The sequence below is a fragment of the Sus scrofa genome, chromosome 1 (assembly GCF_000003025.6).
Source record: "Sus scrofa isolate TJ Tabasco breed Duroc chromosome 1, Sscrofa11.1, whole genome shotgun sequence".
In the NCBI taxonomy this organism is placed as follows: domain Eukaryota; kingdom Metazoa; phylum Chordata; class Mammalia; order Artiodactyla; family Suidae; genus Sus; species Sus scrofa.
In genome coordinates, this window is record NC_010443.5 from 175,333,965 (window position 1) to 175,355,570 (window position 21,606).

The 21,606-nt window shown below is 37.0% G+C and overlaps 1 protein-coding gene across 2 annotated transcripts in view; it reads left to right on the forward strand.

Annotated features, from left to right (window-relative positions):
• Positions 1-21,606, forward strand: part of FANCM (Fanconi anemia complementation group M) — a 68,101-nt gene continuing 46,495 nt past the window's right edge. Inside the window, exons 1-9 of one of the 2 annotated variants that reach the window (XM_003480459.4) lie at positions 1-711; positions 1,279-1,451; positions 5,647-5,724; positions 9,170-9,328; positions 14,723-14,854; positions 16,773-16,905; positions 17,387-17,512; positions 17,916-18,002; positions 20,699-20,883. In XM_003480459.4, coding sequence (XP_003480507.1) covers positions 177-711; positions 1,279-1,451; positions 5,647-5,724; positions 9,170-9,328; positions 14,723-14,854; positions 16,773-16,905; positions 17,387-17,512; positions 17,916-18,002; positions 20,699-20,883 — 1,608 coding nt within the window. In that variant the 5' untranslated portion in view covers positions 1-176. The remainder of the gene's footprint in view (positions 712-1,278; positions 1,452-5,646; positions 5,725-9,169; positions 9,329-14,722; positions 14,855-16,772; positions 16,906-17,386; positions 17,513-17,915; positions 18,003-20,698; positions 20,884-21,606) is intronic. The other variant, XM_021101202.1, reaches the window with a different exon arrangement.

Below are 21,606 nucleotides of genomic sequence, written 5' to 3' on the forward strand. Positions count from 1 at the left end.
AAGCCCGCCAATCATATTCCCCACGCAGACTCAGTGGCGGCATTTTCAACTGGATAAACTGGCCTTAGTCCCGCCTCTGGTTCTACTCCTTTTTACGCGAAGGTAACCGATGGGGGTTGGAACGGAGGCTCTTAGCTGCAAGAGCTGCTGGCCTGTCTTCGGTGGTCGTCGGCCTAATGAGCGGACGGCAAAGAACGCTTTTCCAGACGTGGGGCTCAAGAGTTTCCCGATCCGCCGGGGCTCCGAGTTGCAGTTCTGGAACTGGGAGGACTCAGAGCCCTGGCATCTCCAGCGCGCAGTTTTCTACAGCGGCACAGGAGACAGAGGCGGCAGAGGCTGCCGAGGCTCAGCCAGAGTCCGACGATGATGTATTGCTGGTTGCAGTGTACGAAGCAGAGCAGCAGCTAAGTCTAGAGAATGGCGGGTTCTGCACCTCCGCGGGCGCCCTGTGGATTTACCCTACTAATTGCCCAGTGCGGGACTACCAATTGAACATCGCCAGGACCGCTCTGTTTTGCAACACGCTGGTTTGTCTGCCCACCGGCTTGGGAAAGACCTTTATTGCCGCCGTGGTCATGTACAATTTCTACCGCTGGTTCCCTTCTGGCAAAGTGGTTTTCATGGCCCCCACAAAACCTTTGGTCACACAGCAGATCGAAGCTTGCTACCGGGTGATGGGTATCCCGCAGTCCCACATGGCCGAAATGACAGGTATCTTAGAAACAGTTGGCTAATTTGAAATTAAGAGCTGGGCACCCAGGGGAAAGCACGCATTCTGCTGGCAATAGCACTAAGGGAATTCCTGATTCATGTGAAACAGCCCCCAGATCACAATATACTTATTTTACGTCTTCTCCCTTAAAACATCATCTTCTTGTAGCGAGCCCATCTCTAATGGATAGGGTTACTTTATTCAATCTTCAAAGGATTCCTGTAGCATTTTGAAGTCATTATGTGGGTATACCCCATTAGTAAGTGAACGTGAGTTTTCCTGAATTTCTTCCCCAAAAGGATTTCCCAGTTGAGGATTTTTTTTCTTTGAATTACTATTTTGTCATTTTGTAGGAATTCCCTAAAGGCGGCTTAGTTGTGGTAAAAGCCAGATTGCCATTTTAAGCACAACAAAGTTTTAAAATGTAGCATTCCAATGAGAGTCCAATTATCATTTTAGAAGCAGATTACCAAAGCAGGAATATATTCTGATAATAGGCCAGATTATTTATATTTTACAGATAATAGTCTGGGGTTAAGAATGTAAAGTGTCACTTTTATTTACAGGGTCTACTCAGGTTTTCACCAGGAAGGAAATATGGGACAGTAAGAGAGTCCTTTTTCTTACACCTCAAGTCATGGTAAATGATCTTTCTAGAGGAGCTTGTCCTGCTGCTGAAATAAAGTGTCTAGTTATTGATGAAGCTCATAGAGCTCTTGGAAACTATGCTTACTGCCAGGTAATTTTGTTTAAAAATATTTTATCCTGTAAACCTATTAAAGAGCATTTTGGAGAATAATTATTAATGACTGAAGGTATTGATGGTATTATTATTATTATGAAAGGCCTTATATCTATTAGCTCAACCGAGAATGATAGGAAATACTATCCTTCATTCAAATCAATATCTCTGCTGTTTGTTTTTAAAGCTTAAGGAGACCATTCGTGTCTGATGTAGATGGTGAGAGTCGTCATGTTTGAGACAGTGATCCATTATAGGGTATAGAGATGGAGATTTGGTACTAAGATAATAGTCAAAGGATTAGGTCGATATGCAGTGTTATTCCTTGGCAGCTAGGTAAAATAATACTTAACTGTCAACGTTGGTTTAAGGATTGAATGATGTAATGTATGCAGGTACCTAATACTGACTCCCAGTTAAGTACCTTAGGAATATAAAGTACAAAGGTGAAGAGGTGGAATATAGCTGAAAAGTTACTTAGAAGTAAGGTTCTGAAAGGATTTGTAGTCTATGCTTAGCAGTTTGAATGCCCTTTGTAGGCTATAGGAGATACAGGTGGTAGAGACTCATTGAAAAATATTTAGCTGCGGTGATGCTTCAGATTTAAAAGAGATTAGGGGAGAGAAGGGTAAAAGCAAGGTGTACAGTGAGGGGTAGGAGCAATTTAGGATGTCTCCCAGATTTCTGGCTTGGAAGATTGTGAGGATGGTGATGCTATTAGTAGATAAAGACTTCTGGAGGCAGAGAGCATCTAGGGTTTTGTGGAAAGAGTGAGTAGTTTTAAATTGTTGAGTTTGAGGCATCTATGAGGAATCTAGCTGTAATACTCAGTAGGCAGTGGATGACTGAGAAGTACAGATCTCAGTGGAGGGTTCAGAGCTAGAGATACAGATTTGGAAATCATCAGCATATAGGTGGTACATAATTAAAACCAGAATAGCTGGTGATGCTAGGGAGAACGTATGCAGTAAGAATAGAAGGACAATTGATTTCATTTAGTGTAAAGAGATGAATTTAACTGCCAGTTTGTGGTTTTGTAAAGTAGTTTCCTGTGGACTTGAAGAATTATTGTATTATACCTATTTTTTTTATACCTATTATCTTTTTGAGAATTGTCATCTTTCTTAGAGTTGACCTTCGATCTCACCCGAGATGGATATATTTTTCCATTTATTTATATCTTTCCAAGTTAAATTAATACCCATTGTGTTAAAGTTTCTACTTGAGAGAGGTATTTAAAACATTTATAACTCTATGGAATTCATTTTGTACATTTAGCAACTTTACTTTCAAAATATTTTAGGCATTAGGTGATTTTTTTTTTTTTTTTTTTTTTTGGTGTTACACCCACAGCATATGGAAGTTGCCAGTCCAGGGGTCCAATTGGAGCTACAGCTTCCAGCCTACGCCACAGCCATAGCAACTTGGGATCTGAGGCAAGTCTGCAACCTACACCACAGCTCATGGCAATGCCAGATCCTCAACCCACTGAGTGGGGCCAGGGATCAAACTTGCATCCTCATAGATATTAGTTGGATTAATTTCCACTGAGCCATGATGGGAACTCCTTGATTTTTTTTTTAATTTTTTTTTTTTTTTAACTACAAAGGCTTACACTTTTATTGAGTACAGTGAGGCTTTACTGACTTCTTTAATATCCAAACAACTCTGATAGTTTATACTACATTGAATATTTCAGATATAGTTTCCAGGAGGGAGACAGCTTGTGGAAGAATATGGCTTCCTGGGTTACAAACACAACACCACTTCTACAAAATGCTTGAGAACCCTCTTGGAAAAAAATGTAATGTATTAGGAACATTGTGTCTTGTATCAGTTTTTAATTAGGATGATTGGGCTTAAGTTTCCACTAAGTATAATACTCTGTCTTTATATGTATTCTGTATCTTTCTTTCTTTTTTGGCTGCCCCACAGCTTATGGAGTTCCCAGGCCAGGGGTCAGATCCCAGCTGCAGATGCAACCGAAGCTGCATCTGTGGCAATGCCAGATCCTTAACTCAGTTTGCCAAGCAGAGATTGAACCTCCGTTTCAGTGCTCTAGAGATGCCACAGATCCTGTTGCACCACAGCAGGAACTCCTTTGTACCATATTTTTAAAAACTCCATAAATAATAACTTTTTGAGGTGTTCCGGTCGTGGCGCAGTGGTTAACAAATCAGACTTGGAACCATGAGGTTTCAGGTTTGATACCTGGCCTTGCTCAGTGGGTTAAGGATCCGGTGTTGCTGTGAGCTGTGGTATAGGTCTCAGATGTGGCTTGGATCCCGAGTTGCTGTGGCTCTGGCGTAGGCCAGAGGCTACAGCTCTGATGAGACCCCTAGCCTGGGAACCTCCATATGTTATGGGAAGTGGCCCTAGAAAAGGCAAAAAGAAAAAAAGAAATACTTTTTGAGTATTAATATTGTTTAAATTCATTAAAATTGAATTCTTATTAAATTCATTTTTGACATGGGTTGAAATGAGAGCAGTTTTAAGATAATCTGGTTTTAGTGCTATTTACATTAGCCAAGAAATGGGAAGCAACCCAAATGCCCACCAACAGATTGGTTGGATTAAGAAGAAGTGGCATATACATATGTACTAGGATATTAGTCATAAAAAAGAATGAGATACTGTCATTTGCAGCAATGTGGATAGACCTAGAAAATATTATACTCAGTGAAATAAGTCAAAGAAAGACAAATACTATATGATATTACTTACATATGGAATCTAAAAAAATAATACAAACAAATGTATATAGAAAACAGAAACAGATTCACAGACATAGAAAACAAACTTATGGTTACCAAAGGGGAGAGGGAACAGGGGAGGGACAAATTAGGAGTAATAGGTAAGCAAAAATGATATACTGTAGAGCACAGGGAATTATACCCATTATCTTATAATAATCTTTACTGGAATATAATCCAGAAATACTGAATCTCTATGCTGTACACCTGAAACTAAGACAGTATTATAAATCAACTATACCTCAATTAAAAAAAATTAATAATCAGGCTTTAGTTTCCTTATCTAATGTAGACGTATGGGATACTGAGAGCTGTTACTTTATCTCAGTTTACTTAGAGGTCTTTTTCCTTTTATTGGGGGCATATGGAAATCTGGCAGATTATCAGGTATTAATTATACCAGAAATGGGTATTGAATTAAAACTGCAAATCCTAGAATAATACTTTGGTGCCATTGAGAAAATGTTTTAGGATTTAAAACTGAAGTTAGATTTAAAAAATGACCTCAAGGGAGTTGTCATAGTGCAGCAGTTTAAGGATTTGGCATTGTCACTGCAGTAAATCAGGTCTCTGCTGTGGCCTTGGTTGGATCCCTGGCCTGGGTGAACCCACATGCTATAGGTGTGGCCAAAAATTTTTTTTTAAATCCTAAATTAGCCTTATTCATTTATGAATAAACTTAATTAAAGATTTTTGAGCTTTCCATATGAAATTGAACTTCTTTAAAATCTTTATTAAGGAGTTCCCATTGTGGCTCAGCAGTAACCAAACTCACTAGTATCCATGAGGATGCAGGTTCTATCCCTAGCCTTTCTCAGTGAGTTAAGGATCTGGCATTGCCGTGAGCTGTGGTGTAGGTCACAGATGCAGCTCAGATCTGGCATTGCTGTGGCTGTGGCATAGGCCAGCAGCCATAGCTCTGATGCAACCCCTAGCCTGGGAATTTCCATATGTTGTGGATGCAACCCTAAAAAAAAAGCAAGAAAAATAAAATCTTTACTAAAACTCTTTCAAATTTAATTTCATATTAATTTTTTTTCTATTTTTATGTTAGGATTTATCTTAATTTGGCAAGTATGCATATGGATATGGCTATAAGGCTAAACTGTGGCCCAAACAATGGAGAATAGACTTGATTTTTTTCCTACCATTTGCCCTTGAATTAATTCTCTGAGTATTTTGATTTGCCTCTTTATAGGCTTTGATGTTGTAGCTTTATGTATAAAAGAAAGCCTAAAGTGGTTTTTACTGGTGTAGAGTGTAATCCTAAACCATTTGCTCTTCGGATAATGTAACTAATGATAGTTCCATCCATTAGACCATCAATACTCTAAATAAGGAGTAGTGATAATGGACCGTATATAATAGCTTGTTTAGCAGAATCATTTTTATTTTTGTATTGGGCAGATGAAATTAAAGAACTTTTTTTTTTCTTAAAGGTTGTAAGAGAACTAGTCAAATATACAAATCACTTTAGAATCTTGGCTCTTAGTGCCACACCAGGTAGTGATATAAAGGTAAGTAAATTTTATTAATATTAAAGAAAATAAGAACTTTTATATGTGGCCAGAAATATTTAGTTTGACATAAGGACTACAGTATTTCCCATAAGATGCCTATCTTTCCTTCTATGGTTGCAGGAGATTTTCTTCATTACTAGTTTTTAGACTTCAGTGTGCCAGACAATCACCTAAGGCTGCTTAAAATTTTTACTGTTTTTCAGCTTTATTTTGAAATGACTTTAGACTTCCAGAATATTTCCAAATATTTGTCTCTGTATCTCCTTTGCTCAGCTTCCTCTAATGTTAATGTATTATATAACCACAGTAAAATTATCAAATCCAAGAAATTAACATTGGTACAAACTAGTAACTAATCTGCAGACCTTATGTGAGTATTGCCAGCTTTCCTACCAGTATCCTTTTCTGCTCTGGGATCATCCAGGATCCCACATTGCATTTAGTTGTCATGTCTCCTCAGTACCTTCTAGTCTGTGACAGTTCCTCATTCTTTTCTTGTCTTCTATGACCTTGATGCTCTTGAAGAGTAAGTGCCAGTTATTTTGTTGAATAGCTCTCAGTTTGGGTTTGTCTGATGTTTTCTTATGATTGGAATAAAGTTATGTATGCTTTTTGGCAAGAATATCCCAGAGGTGATTCTGTACCTTTCTTAGCACATTGTATCAAGGAATACTTGATGATTTGTCTTATTACTGCTGCTGTAAATCTTGTCTTGTTTAAAATGAATACTTCCTGGTTTCTCCATTGTAAAACTATTGTTTTTGTTTTTGTGATTAAGTCTGTTGTGGGGGAGGTACTTGGAGACTATGTAAATATTCTGTTTTGTCATCCAGTGGTGGCTCTTGCTTGCAACAATTTATTTCTGTGCTCTTTGTCTAATCATTATCTCCTCTTTCCCTCCCCCTCTTTTTTTTTAACATTTAAAAATTTGAATTCTTCTGTAGTGAAGAGCTGTATCTTTTCTTCATTTATTTGTAATTCAATTTTTTTTACATCAATAGAGACTAATGGATGAGTTCCTGTTGTGGCTCAGCAGCAACAGACCCGATAGTATCCCTGAGGACATGGGTTTGGTCCCTGGCCTTGCTCAGTGGGTTAAGGATCTGGCATTGCTGTGAGCTGTGGTGCAGGATCTGGCGTTGCTGTGGCTGTGACACAGCCCTGCAGCTATAGCTCCGATTTTACCCCTGGCCTGGGAACTTCCATATGCCAAGACGCGGACCTAAAAAGACACACACACACACATACACACACACAACACACACGGATATGTTTTTGTTTGTGGGCAACAACCCAATACTATCATTAATAATTTTGTTTCTCAATTTGTTCTAGATTTGGCCATTGGGGGTACCTTGAAGATGGTTCCTCTGTCCTTTAGATAGCACTTTTTTGTTTGTTTTGAACACTTCCTAACTTTCTGTTATTAAAACATATTTTATGCTCACTTAGTATTTTTCCTGTTCTCACTGTGGAATCACCCATTTCTCCAGGCAGCTTGAGTTTTCTTTATTGGAAGATGATAGAAATGCAGATTTTGAGCCCTATTACATGACAGTCTAACTTAGTAGCTGAGTAGTCTTCTGTTTTGGGTTTTGGATAGTTTTTAAGATAGCTTCTGCCAAGCTATGACTTTTTTCCTCTTTCTGTAGTTTTGAGGTTTTTAGAAATTTCTATCCTCTCATCTCTCCCCTAATTTTGTTTAAACATGGTTTGATTATTTTTTTAGTCATCTTTTAAGTCTGTGCTTAAATATCATGATTTCAGAAAAATTCACTCCAAGCTATCAAAAGACAGCTCCTCCCATCTTGTGATTTTCTTAATATTCATAACAATCTGTTATTATTATTATTTTTTGCTTATTCAGTTGTTGTCTCTTTGCCCCCCTTAAATACATGGATGTAGGGATTATATGTATTTTGGATATACCTCTATCACCAACTCAATACCTAGCATGTAGGAGTTACTCAAATATTTGTTGAATGAGTGAATGATTAATGCTAAAGTCTTACTCAATTTTAAAAAATGTTCATACATTTATTCTAGCTTTTGAATGTATGTAGCCTGTCAGCAACTGTAGTGTACTACTGTATTAGATACTGTACTAGGTATTGGGAATATAAAAGTAATTAAGACGTGATTTTTGCCCTAGAGTATTTTTTGTCTGAAACTAAGCCCATGAGGCTTTACTAGTTTTATTTTATTTTTTTTATTTTAAAGAGGTCTTAATTTCTAGATACTTTCAGGATTCTTCCTCCTTCCCTTCCTTTCTTTTCATTACATTCAGTACTATGGTCTAATGTTGTAGCAATTGTTTTGCAACAGGTTTTATGTTTTTTGTCTAGTTCCCTATTTTTACAATCAAATTTATAAGCTTTGAATGAATGAAATTTAGCTCCGGAGGAGTTCCTGTTGTGGCGCAGTGGAAACGAATCCGACTAGAAACCATGAGGTTGAGGGTTTGATCCCTGGCCTTGCTCAGTGGGTTAAGGATCTGGTGTTGTCGTGAACTGTGGTGTAGTTCACAGACACATCTCCAATCTGGCTTTGCTGTGGCTCTGGTGTAGGCCGGCAGCTGTAGCTTCAATTCGACCCCTAGCCTGGGAACCTCCATATGCTGTGGGTATGGCCCTAAAAAGCAAAAAAAAAAAAAAAAAAAGAAAAGATAAAAGAAGTTTGGCTACAAAAATATTCACATCATATATATTGATTTAAATGGAAAATATTCCATAATTTATTAATAATTGATTTAGAATAGGACCTGTGCTTTCAGTTTCTTAACAAGTCAATTTGTAAAGTATTCCTAAGATACATTTGTATCTTGTAACAGTAACAAGATTTCTTGTGGAGGGAGTTCCCACTGTGGCTCAGGAGGTTAAGAACCTGACATAGTCTCTGTGAAGATGCAGGTTCAATTCCTGGCCTCATTCAGTGTGTTAATGATCCTGTATAGGTCACAGATGTGGCTCATGTCCACCATTGCTATGGCCTACACAGGCAGGTGCAGCCTCAATTTGACCCCTAACATGGGAAATTCCATATGCTGCAGGTGTGGCTATAACAAGAAAAAAAAAATCGGTGGAAAAAAGTGTTTGCCAGGGAATCAGGAAATTTGGGTTTTAGTTCTGCCTCTAAAATTGACTATTGTATAATGTTTGGGGGATTTAGTTTGCTAATCTAAAACCTCTATTTGGTCTGAGTCTTTATAAATATTGATAGAATACATCACTGTCATTGGAAAGTGCTAAATGCATTTGAGGAATTTATTGGACATTTACTAATATTCTTATTTCTTGGATGCTTGGCTTGAAGGGCTGCATACAATAAAGATGTTTCTAAAGACTTTTTCAACAATTTATTGCTATTTTATTTTTTTTAGTGAAAGACTAAAAGATTTAACATGTAATATAGTTTATAATCATACTTAATTGATTTTGTATAGGCTGTGCAACAGGTTATTACTAATCTACTAATTGAGCAGATAGAACTTCGTTCTGAAGATGCTCCAGATATTTTGCCATACTCTCATGAAAGACGAGTTGAAAAACTTGTTGTTCCTCTCAGTGAAGAACTTGCAGCTATCCAAAAGGCATATATACAGGTAAGCCATTTTTATCATCATTGAGGGTTTCAGTAGATGAACTGATAATGTGATTATTTTAGTTAACAAAATCTGACTGTAGGAGTATATAGTTAGAATCATTTTATGTAATTAATATGGAAAAATTCTTTTTTTTTTTTTTGTCCTCTTTTCAGGGCTGCATCCATGGCATTTGAAGGTTCCCAGGCTAGGGGTCTAATTGGAGCTGTAGCTGCTGTGCTATGCCATAGCCACAGCAACCTTGGGATCTGACCCGTGTTTGCAACCTACACCACAGCTTACGACAATGCCGGATCCTTAACCCACTGAACGAGGCCAGGGATCAAATATGCATCCTCATGGATGCTAGTCAGATTTGCGTCCGCTGAGCTATGACAGGAAATCCTGAAAAAATTCTTTAAAATTAAAATTTTTGGTATCTGCATCATATTTTATTATACTGGGAAACTATTAGTTAAAGAGGAAATGCAAAATGATGACCATGTCTAAAGCCAATAATAGCCTTACATAGTTTTGCATTTTTTAAAACTTATTTTTCCTGGGAACCTCCATGTGCCACGGAAGCGGCCCAAGAAACGGCAAAAAGGCAAAAAAAACAAAAAAAGGACTGAGCTAGAAATCTATTTATGGAGTTCCCGTCATGGCTCAGTGGTTAACGAATCCAACTAGGAACCATGAGGTTGAGGGTTCGATCCCTGGCCTTGCTCAGTGGATTAAGGATCCGTAATTTGCCGTGAGCTGTGGTGTAGGTTGCAGATGTTGCTCGGATCACGCATTGCTGTGGCTCTGGTGTAGGCTGGTGGCTACAGCTCAGATTAGACCCCTAGCCTGGGAACCTCCATATGCCAAGAGAAGTGGCCCTAGAAAAAGGCAAAAAAAACAAACAAAAAACCCACAAAAACAAAAAACTTATTTTTATTGAAGTATAGTTGATTTACAATGTTGTATTAATTTCTGCTATACAGCAAAATGGTTTAGTTATCACTTTAAAAAAAATAATCTTTTCCATTACAGTTTATCACAGAGTATTGAATATAGTTCCCTGTGCTATACAGTAGGCCCTTGTTATCCATTGTATATATAATAGTTTGCATCTGTTAATTCCAAATTCCCATTCTATCCCTTTTCCACTCTTTTCATTGGCAACAAGTCTGTTCTCTATGTGAGTCTGTTTCTGTTTCATATGTGTGTTATATGTTCATGTGTGTTATATTTTAGATTCCACATGTAAGTGATATCATACAGTATTTGTCTAACTTATTTCACTTAGTATGGTTATCTCTGGGTCCATCCATGTTAATGCAAATGGCTGAGTAATAGCCATTGTATTTTTGTACCACATCCTCATTATCCATTCATCTATTGATGGACATTTAGTTTGTTTCCATGTCTTGGCTATTGTGAATAGTACTGCTATGAATGAACATAGGGGTACATGTGTCTTTTTGAATTACTGTTATATCTGGAGTTATGCCCAGGAGTGGGATTACTGGTTCATATGGCAATTCTACTTTTAGTTTTATGAGGAACCTCTGTACTGTTTTCCATAGTGGCTGCACCAACTTATATTCCTACCAACAGTGTAGGGAGGGTTCCCTTTCCTCCACACCCTCTCTAGCATTTGCTATTTGTAGACTTTGTAATGATGGCCATTCTGACTGGCGTGAGGTGATACCTCACTGTAGTTTTGATTCGCATTTCCCTCATAATTAGTGATGTTAAGCATCTTTCCATGTGCCTATTGGCCGTTTGTATGTCTTCTTTGGAGAAATGTCTATTTAGTTCTTTTGCCCATTTTTTGATTGGGTTTTTTTTTAATTGTTGAGTTGTATGAGCTGTATACTTTGTATATTTTGGCGATTCAGCCCTTGTCAGTTGTACTGTTTGCAAGTATTTTCTCCTAGTGAGTATTTTTTTTTCTTTCTGTTTATGGTTTTCTATTGCTGTGCAAAAGCTTGTAAGTTTGAGTAGGTTTAAGTAAACCTTGTAACTGCTTTATAACCCCCCCCAAACATATATGAACAGATGACACAAAACACAGTGAATTTTCATATGGTAAACATGTCCAAGACAGGTATCCAGATTCAGTCGGAAGTTTCTTTGTAAGGAAATGTATTTTCAATATTTTCCTCCTTGTACAACAGTGTTTTTCAGGCTACCTTGCCCACTGGTGACATTTGACATTTCTGGTTGTTATAACTGGAAGGAGTAGAGTGTGGATTTTTTACTGGTATCTAGTGTTTACAGGCCAGGAATGTGAAATAGCATCCTGTCATGGACAGGAGAGCCCCCCAACAATAAAGAATTATCTGGTCCAAGTGTTAGTATGTAGCTGTAAGAAAAACTGCTCAGACTGTTATCATTTTCAGTGGGAGAAAGTAATAATTTGGGGTAACAATTGGTTTTCTAAAGTTCATAATTTGTGTCATGCTAGGAGAATACCTTGTTTTTATAACCTCAATGCTGTGGATTAAACAAGGCTGCAGAGTCTTTGCTAGTCTTCCCATTGAGAGGTGGGATACATTTCTGCTTCCCTAGACTCTAGGCTTGCCCTGTGACTGACTTTGATCGGTAGTACAATGTGATGAACCCAAGTTAGCCGTGATGAGCACATGTTAGCCATGTTGAGGAGAAGGGAGGAACCAGTAGATTTCTACAATGAAGGATGTAGACACATGGCCCCAGTACAGCTATTTCAGCTAGCCCCAAGCCCTCTGAGTCTACACACATCAGGACAGAGACAAGCTGTCACTGCAGTGCCCTGACAGAATTTTTTTATTTTTAATATTTTGTTTTGCAGTAATTTTAGACATTCAGAAAATTTGCAAAAAGAGTATAGAGAGTTCCAGTGGCTAGATACTTTGGGACTATGCAAATATCCTATTTCTCAAAATACTTGGTCCATTAATTTTAGCATGTAATGATGGTTTTTGCCTACAACAGTTATTTATGTAGTATTTATTTAATCATTTTTTCTTCTTTCCCTCATTTATTTTACAGTTGATAATTTGAATTATTACGAAGAACTGTTTCCTCTCCCCATTTATTTATTCAGTTCTTTATATTAATGCGGACTAACGGATAATTATTTTTTCTAATACTATCATTATTAATTTTGTTACTCAGATTGTTCTAGCTTTGGCCATTGGGAGCTCCTTTAAGATGGCTCCTGAGTCCTTTAGCCCCTTTTTTGGGGGTGGGGGGAGGAGGACTACTTCCTAACTTTTTGGCATTATAAGATATTTTATGCTCATTCAGTAGTTTTCCTGTCTCAGTCGTGGAATCAACAGTCTCTTCAAGGAATCCTCATTTCTATTATGGAAAAATGGTATTTAGAAACCAAGACATGGACATTTGACGTGCGTATTGTTACTGTGTTGTCATTGCTTTTAGGCCTTCTCTGTCACCTACTTGAATTCTTCCCTGCGGAAAAAGAATCACAAGCAAATAAGATGGTTGTTGTTTTAATCTGTGATGTTTTGAAGTAGTTTGTTTGCAGATTGGTAAACAAAACATTTCTCTGTCATTTAACCTTTAAGAGGTTTTTCTTAAAGTTTTATAGGAATATGGTTTGTTTTTGTTTTTTTTTGCTTTTTGCTTTTTAGGCCCATGGGTGCAGTATAAGGAAGTTCTCAGACTAGGGACTGAATTGGAGCTGCAGCTGCCATCCTGTGGCACAGCCACCACAATGCCAGATCCGAGCCACGTCTGTGACCTACACCACAGCTCACAGCAACTCCAGATCCTTAACCCACTGAGCAAGGCCAGGGATCAAACCTGAGCTCTCATGGATACTAGTCATGTTTGTTACCATTAAGCCATGATGGAAACTCCATTTTTTTTTTTTTTAATTATTTGTAACAAAATTCTAAGTTTTAATAATTTAAGAATTGGCCAAATCTTTCTGGTAATCATCTCATAAATGCTAATACATTTGGTTATGATTAAAATCACTCTACTTGTAAGAATCTAAAAGTTGTAATTTATTTAATCACACATGATAATTTAACTACTGATATTTTTAGAGTGCTTTTTTTTTTTCACTTTATTTTTTTTTTTGCCTTGTGGGAGCCCAAATGCCCACTTCAACCCCAGAGTACCGCTGCTGCCACCAGTGTAGCAGCAGGCCCTGTTGCTTGCACCCCTCACCTCTTGTGAGGCCCCCAGTCTTAGTGGGGAAACATGTTGCCTAGAAGTGGAAGGGTGCTGGCCAGGTCACTATCTAAGGTCCCTCTCCTTTGCTTCCCGGGGCCTGATGGCGGGGGTGAGGGGAGGGGGTTGGAGGGGTGCTTGTTGGGCTGGACAGTGCTATTGCTCTCCCCAACCAAGAAAAAAAAGAAACTCTTTGTTCTCCTTATTTAATAATGACCTCTTTCCCCTCAAAGACTCTACAGCATTATTGTGTTTTAGGTTCTTGAATGTATTTATCATAATCGAAATTCTCTACTTTGTTCACTTCTTTATTCTTTTCTTCCCTCTTTATTTCTCTCAGCCACAGTATCCCTAGCATCAGGAGCAATACTTGATGTATAGTATGTGCTTAATAAATATTTTGGAAAGAATGAATCAGTGAATAAAATTGAATGTACTCAAGGTATTTTGATTTAGTCATCACTCTACAAATATTTGCCTATGTGCAGACTTTGTTCTAGGCACTGAAGAGGCAACAGAGAAGAAATCAAGGCTCTCCTATCATTGTGCTTAGGTTGGGGGAAAGAGAGGAGAGTTAAGAAACAAACAGATATATACATGTATATTTAATAACTTATAAGGAAAATAATCTGAACAAAACTAAATCATTATGCTGTACACCTGAAACTAACACGACGTAAATCAACTATACTTCAATTATTTAAAAATTGAAAAAAGGGGAGTTCCTGTTGTGGCTCAGCACTTAACGAACCTAACATCCATGAGGACGTGGGCTCGATCCCTGGCCTGGATCAGTGGGTTAAAGATCTGGTGTTGCCGTGAGTTGTGGTGTAGTTCGCAGACGTGGCTCAGATCCTGCATTGCCGTGGCTCTGGTATAGGCAGGCGGCTACAGCTCTGATTGGACCCCTAACCTGGGAACCTCTGTATGCTGTCGGAATGACCCTAGAAAGACAAAAATAAATAAATAAATAAATATTGAAAAAATAAACAGATAAACACATATTCTTAAATTATAGGTGGATCTAATAATTGCTTGTATTGACTCATGGATATTATCTGGGTATAAAAGTTAAGTACTTTGAAATATGATCATCCTTTCTGTATCTAAAAATTCATTTCAAGACAAACTTTATTTAATATATAATTTAATATATATAACTGTTCTAGTATGTGAGGAAATATATGTTTTTGAAAAAGGGTTTTCAAGCAAACTTTAACTAAATTTCCTTAAAATTTTCAGATTTTGGAAGCATTTGCCCATTCTTTGATTCAAAGGAATGTTTTGATGAGAAGGGATATCCCAAATCTAACAAAATACCAAATAATTCTGGCAAGAGATCAATTTAGGAAAAATCCATCTCCAAATATTGTGGTGGGTATTTAACTTAATTTAATTTAATTTTATTTTATTTTATTTTATTTTTTGCTTTTTAGGGCCACACCTGCAACATATGGAGCTTCTCAGGCTAGGGGTCAGATTGGAGCTACAGCTGTTGGCCTACGCCATAGCCACAGCAATGCAGGATCTTAGCCAAGTCTGCAGCCTACACCACAGCTCACGGCAACGCCAGATCCTTAACCCACTGAGTGAGGCCAGAAATCAAACCCTCAACCTCATGGTTCCTAGTCAGATTTGTTTCCATTGCACCATGATGGGAACTCCATGGTGGGTATTTTAAAGTAAATTTTAATAATAGACTAAGTTTTTACTCAGAGCTAGGATGAAGTATAAATAATGATTGTTTTTTGGTATGTATTAGCTCATCAACAGTTCAGGTATGATTTATATAATTTATAAAAGCATGAAAAAAATCTAGTAGAAATACAGTTTAATGGAGTGAATTAAGATAAATTTATCTTATGATTTTAATTAAATTGGTCTTTTTAGTTCACTTCTCTTTTGCAAAGTCACAGGGTCATAAGAGGGTATAACTTTTAGACCCATAGCATTTAATCTTAAATCTCCATTCTAAGGTTGGAAGAGACATCACAGTAAGCTTCTTATTTTTAATCTTCATTAGGAAAAAAATAGGTAGATAGAAATATATCCATCAAGTTAAGTCCAAAGTCAAAAGAGATGCTCACATGCGCAAAAAAGGCACTGAGTCATTCTTGGAACTGAGTGGGAATGCATGTGCAAAAGGACAGAGGCAATTGAATGAAGGTATGAGGGGGACAGTGAGCAAGCCAATTTGGCTGAGGTTAAGGGTTGAGGAAGTCAGATATGATCATTAATCTAGGTTGTGACCACATGGGAGTAGCTTTCAATGATATACTAGAAAAATGAACTTTATTCTGTAATATCTGAGGAACCACAAGGGAATTTCCTGTGAAGTTGCAGTATATTTTACTAAACTTTATTTTATTTTTTGTCTTTTGTCTTTGTTAGGGCCGTACCCGCAGCATATGGAGGTTCCCAGGCTAGGGGTCTAATTGGAGCTGTTGCTGCCAGTCTATGCTGGAGCCACAGCAACGCTAGATCCAAGCCGCGTCTGTGACCTACACCACAGCTTAGGGCAATGCCGGATCCTTAACCCACTGAGCGAGGCCAAGGATCAAACCTGAAATCTTATGGTTCCTAGTTGAATTCATTTCCACTGTGCCACAATGGGAACTCCCTATTTTACTAAACTTTAATAAAATGTTTTAAAATTTCTGCTAGGAGATTAGAGTTTCCTGAAATTTAAAATTTTAAACCTAAACCTGCTGAACTTGATTTCACTGATGAGAGTTTGTATTTTATATAGAGGTCATTTACCCTTTTAGGTAATTAGGGTGCCATTTTAGGGCATTTTTCACTATCCTGGCAACATTTAAAATGATTGTAACATGTTAAATTCTACTAAAAATATAAGGTATTAAATAATAGTCTTCATCTGTAATAAAGGAAAAGAAAATATATTCTCAGAGTTCCCATTGTGGCTTAGTGGTAACCAACCCAACTAGTTTCTGTGAGGATGCGGGTTTGATCCCTGGCCCCGCTGAGTGGGTTAAGGATCCAGTGTTGCTGCAGTGTGGGTCACAGACGCAGTTCAGATCCAGAATTGCTGTGGCCTGTGGTGTAGGCCAGCAGCTGCAGCTCTGATTCTAGCCTGGGAAATTCCATATGCCCTGGTTGTGGCCCTAAAAAGAAAAAGAAAAAAAAGAGACAGATTTTATATATGGAAAATATGTTGACACCTTTCCATAGCAACATCTTGGGACATTCAATAGAACCACTAAGTTCTACACAGAACATGCATCTTCATTTCTTTCTTTGGGTAAATTTGATGTGTGTTTGTTTTTTCTAGGGAATGCAGCAAGGCATAATTGAGGGAGAGTTCGCTATTTGTATTAGCTTATATCATGGTTATGAATTATTGCAGCAAATGGGAATGAGATCATTATATTTCTTTCTCTGCGGAATTATGGATGGAACTAAAGGTAACATGAAATTATTTAAAGAAGTGCTGACATGTATTATTTTGGTTAAAAATATGTATTGATCAGTTTGAGTTACTTAAGATGCTTCATTTTAAGTAGCAGTGAAATAGTTACATAATAACAAATGACTTCCCCCATCCATCCATCCATCCTTCCTTCTTTCTTTCTTTCTTTTTCTTTTTCTCTCTCTTTCTCTTTCTTTCTCTCACAATAGACATATATTTCCCACAGTTCTGCAGGCTGAGATGTCCAACGTCAAGGTACCAGCCCATGTTTCTTTGATTCTGACAAGTGGATAGAAAAAGGAAGCCATTCATTAATATGTACCTGAATACAGAACTGGAAAAACTTTCTGGTTTTCATTTTTAAATTTGAAATACTTGCATTCATTGCTGAAGGTTAATTTCTTTTAAATAAATAATACATTTAATCAGTTTCCTTACATTTATTTATTGGGAGAATATTTTCTTAATTTCTGAAGGAATGACTCGGGCAAAAAATGAACTTAGCCGAAATGAGGACTTCATGAAACTCTATAATCATCTGGAGTACATGTTTGCACATACACGTAGTACTTCAACAAGTGGCATTTCTGCTATCCAAAAAGGTTTGGTTTTTCTTTTAAAATTTTATGTTGTTTCTTCTTTATCAAGGTTAATTTTAAAACTATGCTCCATTGATCCACATGTCTATTTATACCTAGTTATATTTCTGAAGCAATAGACCTGTTAAATGCTAAAATATTTTATTCTTCAACTTAGGATAAATATATATTAAAGCAGTTTATAAACTTTAAATATATAGTAGAAATTAGTAGTAGTTGTTACTGGTAGTGAAAATTCTCAGAGCTACCCAAAACTGATTTATAGCTTAGCTAAATGTGAATTTTCCCCTTGTACTTTGCTGCTGATTCCCATTTGGATTCTTTCTCAGAATGAAATTTTTATAAAAATTCAAACTTCATTTAATTTTTTGTCATGTTTTATTTTTATTTATTTATTTATTTCTAGGAGATAAAGATAAAAAGTTCTGCTATAGTCATCCAAAATTAAAGAAATTGGAAGAAGTTGTGGTTGAACACTTCAAGTCATGGAATGGTAGGTCATATTTAAGAGTCTCAAAGCAAGGCAAAGTTAATGAAAAAGCTAAAAATCCGACTTACTAGTTTGTGCTAACATAGATGGAGAAGATGGACTTTTAATTATTCTGGATAGTAAATATAAAAAAGCTCTGAGAAATTTGGAGAGGATAAGGGGCCAGGAGAATGGTGGAAATGTTAAGAATAGGGTACTATGTGAAAAAGAAAAGTCAGTCTGGGGCAATATAAGGGAAGTGGATAGTAAAACAATATATAATATAATTGTAGGGAAAGGTAAACTAGGTAAGGGCATAGAGAGTCACGAAGGAGGATGTTTTATATAGGGTTTTTAGAGAAAGCTTCTCTGTAGAACAATGGAAGTGAGGGTGCAAGCCTTGTGGATATCTATAGGAGGATCATTCCAGGTAGAGAGAATTGAAGATTCAAAGGCCCTGAGACAGTAGGGTGCTTGGTAAGATTAAGGATCAGTAACCAAACCCGTTGGGCTGGAGTAATGTAATGAGGATAAGAGTGGTGTAGGTGGAGATTGGGGAGGTAGCAGGGGGCCAGATTATGTAGGGTTTGTAGGCCATGTCAGGACTTTGGATTTTATTCTATGAATGCCTGTGCTTTGTGGAACTATTACAGAGGCATTTAGAGCAGCAGAGTGACATGATACATTTAAAAAACTCTGCTAAACATTACCCATAGGAGACTATTGTAATTGTCTAAGATGATTACAGATGATGATAACATGTACCAAGACAGTAGTACCAAGCAGCAAGGTGGTACTGAGAAGTGGTTATAGATTCTAGATATATCTGAAGTTGGAGCCAAAAGTATTTGTTGATGGATTGGACATTGGGTATGAGAAAATAAAGGAATCATATGGATAGTGTTATATGTATCTCGTGTGTGTACATGTGTACGAGTGTGTGTTTGATTATATGAACAAAGAGAAAATTAAAAATATAGAGAAGGAAGAACAAACATGATAGGATTCTTTTGAGACATATAAGTGGAGATGTGTAGGCATTGGATAAGTGAACCTGGGTCTCAGAAGAATGGTCTGTTTTTTTTAAAAATCTATTTATATGTATATTTATATGTGAATTTTGGAGTTATCAGCATAAAGGCAATATTTAAAGTTTCAGGAATGGATGTGATCATATCACCAGGAATACAGTTTAGAGACAAGAGAGGGCCCAGAATTAGTCCTACAGAATACCTGTATAGAATACATTTAGAGTTCAGAGTAGAAGATGCCACAAAAGAGATTGAGAAAGAAACCAGATAAGTATCAGGGACACTATTTCAGCAGGAGGGAGTGGACTATATTTAATTGCTGAAAAGTATAGTCAGATGAACTGAAAAGCATCCACTGAGTTTGGCAATATAGAAGTTATTGATGACTTTGGTAGAGGAGCTTTAGTGGAATGAAGCTATGCAGGCTGTGGCCCGTTGAAAGAGACAGGCTTTGCACTGTATATAGCTATTGACCAGGAGTAGGGGCAGATGTAGAGGCTTGTTGCTATGGTGATTCAAAGGCAGTTTGTTTGGAGTAATTTTCCTTGCCTCAACAGCTGCTTCTTTTTCCTTATGTATTATACATTAACTTTATTAAGTCATTTAATTCATTGGGTTGTTATGAAGACTAAGTGAGTTAATATATAAAATGCTTAGTGAAGTCCCTGGCACACACGTGATGATTAACATAATTCATATTTAAGAAAGAAAGATTGTCAGAGTCCCTTGCAAGGTTAAAAACAAGAAAATAACAAAAAACCCACACAACTTAGAGTTATTGCTGTACACAAATGTACATACTTTACATTTACTATTTCATGTAAGCATCACTTCAGCCCATTTTATTTTTTATTGATTTATTTTTATTATTATTGTTATTATTTTCTTTTTTGGTCACCCCAAAGCACATGGAGTTCCTGGGCCAGGGGTCAGATCTGAACTGCAGTTATGACCCACACTGATGCTATGACAATATCAGATCCCTAACCCTCTGTTCTAGGCTGGGGATCATACCTATGTCCCAGCGCTCCAGATAAGGTGCTGATCCCACTGTACCACAGCAGGAACTCCTCAGTCCATTTTAGATACAATGAAACTAAAGCTTAAAGAGATTAAATGACTACCATGGTCACGCATCACCCAGAGACTACATGGTCCAGCCCCCAAATCATGTTCTTGTTTTGTTTATTCTACTGCCTCTGAAGCACAAGAGACATTGGGTTACAACTTTGTGATTGATTCTAGGGTATATACTGCAGTTTTCCTTGGAGAATTTGAAAGTATCAGTAATTCAGGGACAGAGTACCATGGTCTAGATTAAGATAGTGCCTTTAGTGAGCAAAAAGGAAAGGGAAGAATTACAAAATCAGTGGGAGTTTTGCAGTCCTGTGCTTCTGATTTAGAAGGAAAAGGGGAATAATAGGCATCATGCATAAATTGAAGGACTGGTCAAGAGGTAATTTTTATTTGTTCGGGTTTTGATTTTATGATAGCCAGTGAGAGATAAGAAGCCAAGTTTATTAAGATTATTAGAAATGGTAGGAGGAAAACCAGCGAAGGTTTAAGGTGCCTTAAACTTTTTTATTAAACAGTTGTCACTCAGTATATAGTTTCAGGCTTGTCTTTTGAACTAGTTCTTATCTAAATGCTTTTTAAAAAGTTGTAATTAAAGTATTTTTTGCTGTATAGCTCAAAACACGTCTGACAAGAAATGTGACAAGACCAGAGTAATGATCTTCTCTTCATTTCGAGATAGTGTTCAAGAAATCGCAGAAATGCTTTTGCGGCATCAGCCAATTATTAGAGTAATGACTTTTGTTGGCCATGCCTCCGGGAAAAGCATGAAGGGCTTTACCCAGAAGGAGCAACTGGAGGTAATTATTTTGGGAGATGATGAATATAAAATTAAAATTGATTAGCTTTGCACTTAGGCCTTGTTTTAACTTACTGGTTAGTTGGCTATATCTTAAGATAATTTTATAGTAAATATATAAATAAAGCTAGGCATATTTAGAAAGATTGAAAATAGTGTTTTTTGTGGTTTTGAAACTTTTTTTTGAAGTATAACGGTTAAGCAGAAAGGCTCTGGAATCATACTATGTAGGTTGGTATCATGGCTCTTCCACATATAAGTTTCTTTACTTCCTGTATCTCAGTTTTCCTTAGCTATAAAGATACTTCATACAACTCTTGTAAGCATTAAATGAACTCGTACTGTAGAGCCTTCATTAAATGTTTATTATTTATTTAAGTCATCTTAGTTAATTCCACAAATAATGAGCTTATCACTTTTTTCTGTTAAAAATATGGTCAGAGGAAGCCATGGTGGTATTTAAGGTAGCTGTATGCTCTGAATAGAGGTCGTAAATTTTCTGAGTGCTGTGATAAGTTTTTTTGGGAATTTTAGGCTATTGATTTTTAGAAACTATATAGAGATGTTTGCAGATTAGCTGCAGTTAGGAATGTCTTTAATGTCTAATTCACTGAGAGATCCTTTCTTGATTCTGTCAACATTAATAGATGAGGAATTCTTTTATTTAAATATTTCTTTTACCAGTCCTCACTGCACTAAGAGGAGTCAGTTTAAGCAGATGGGG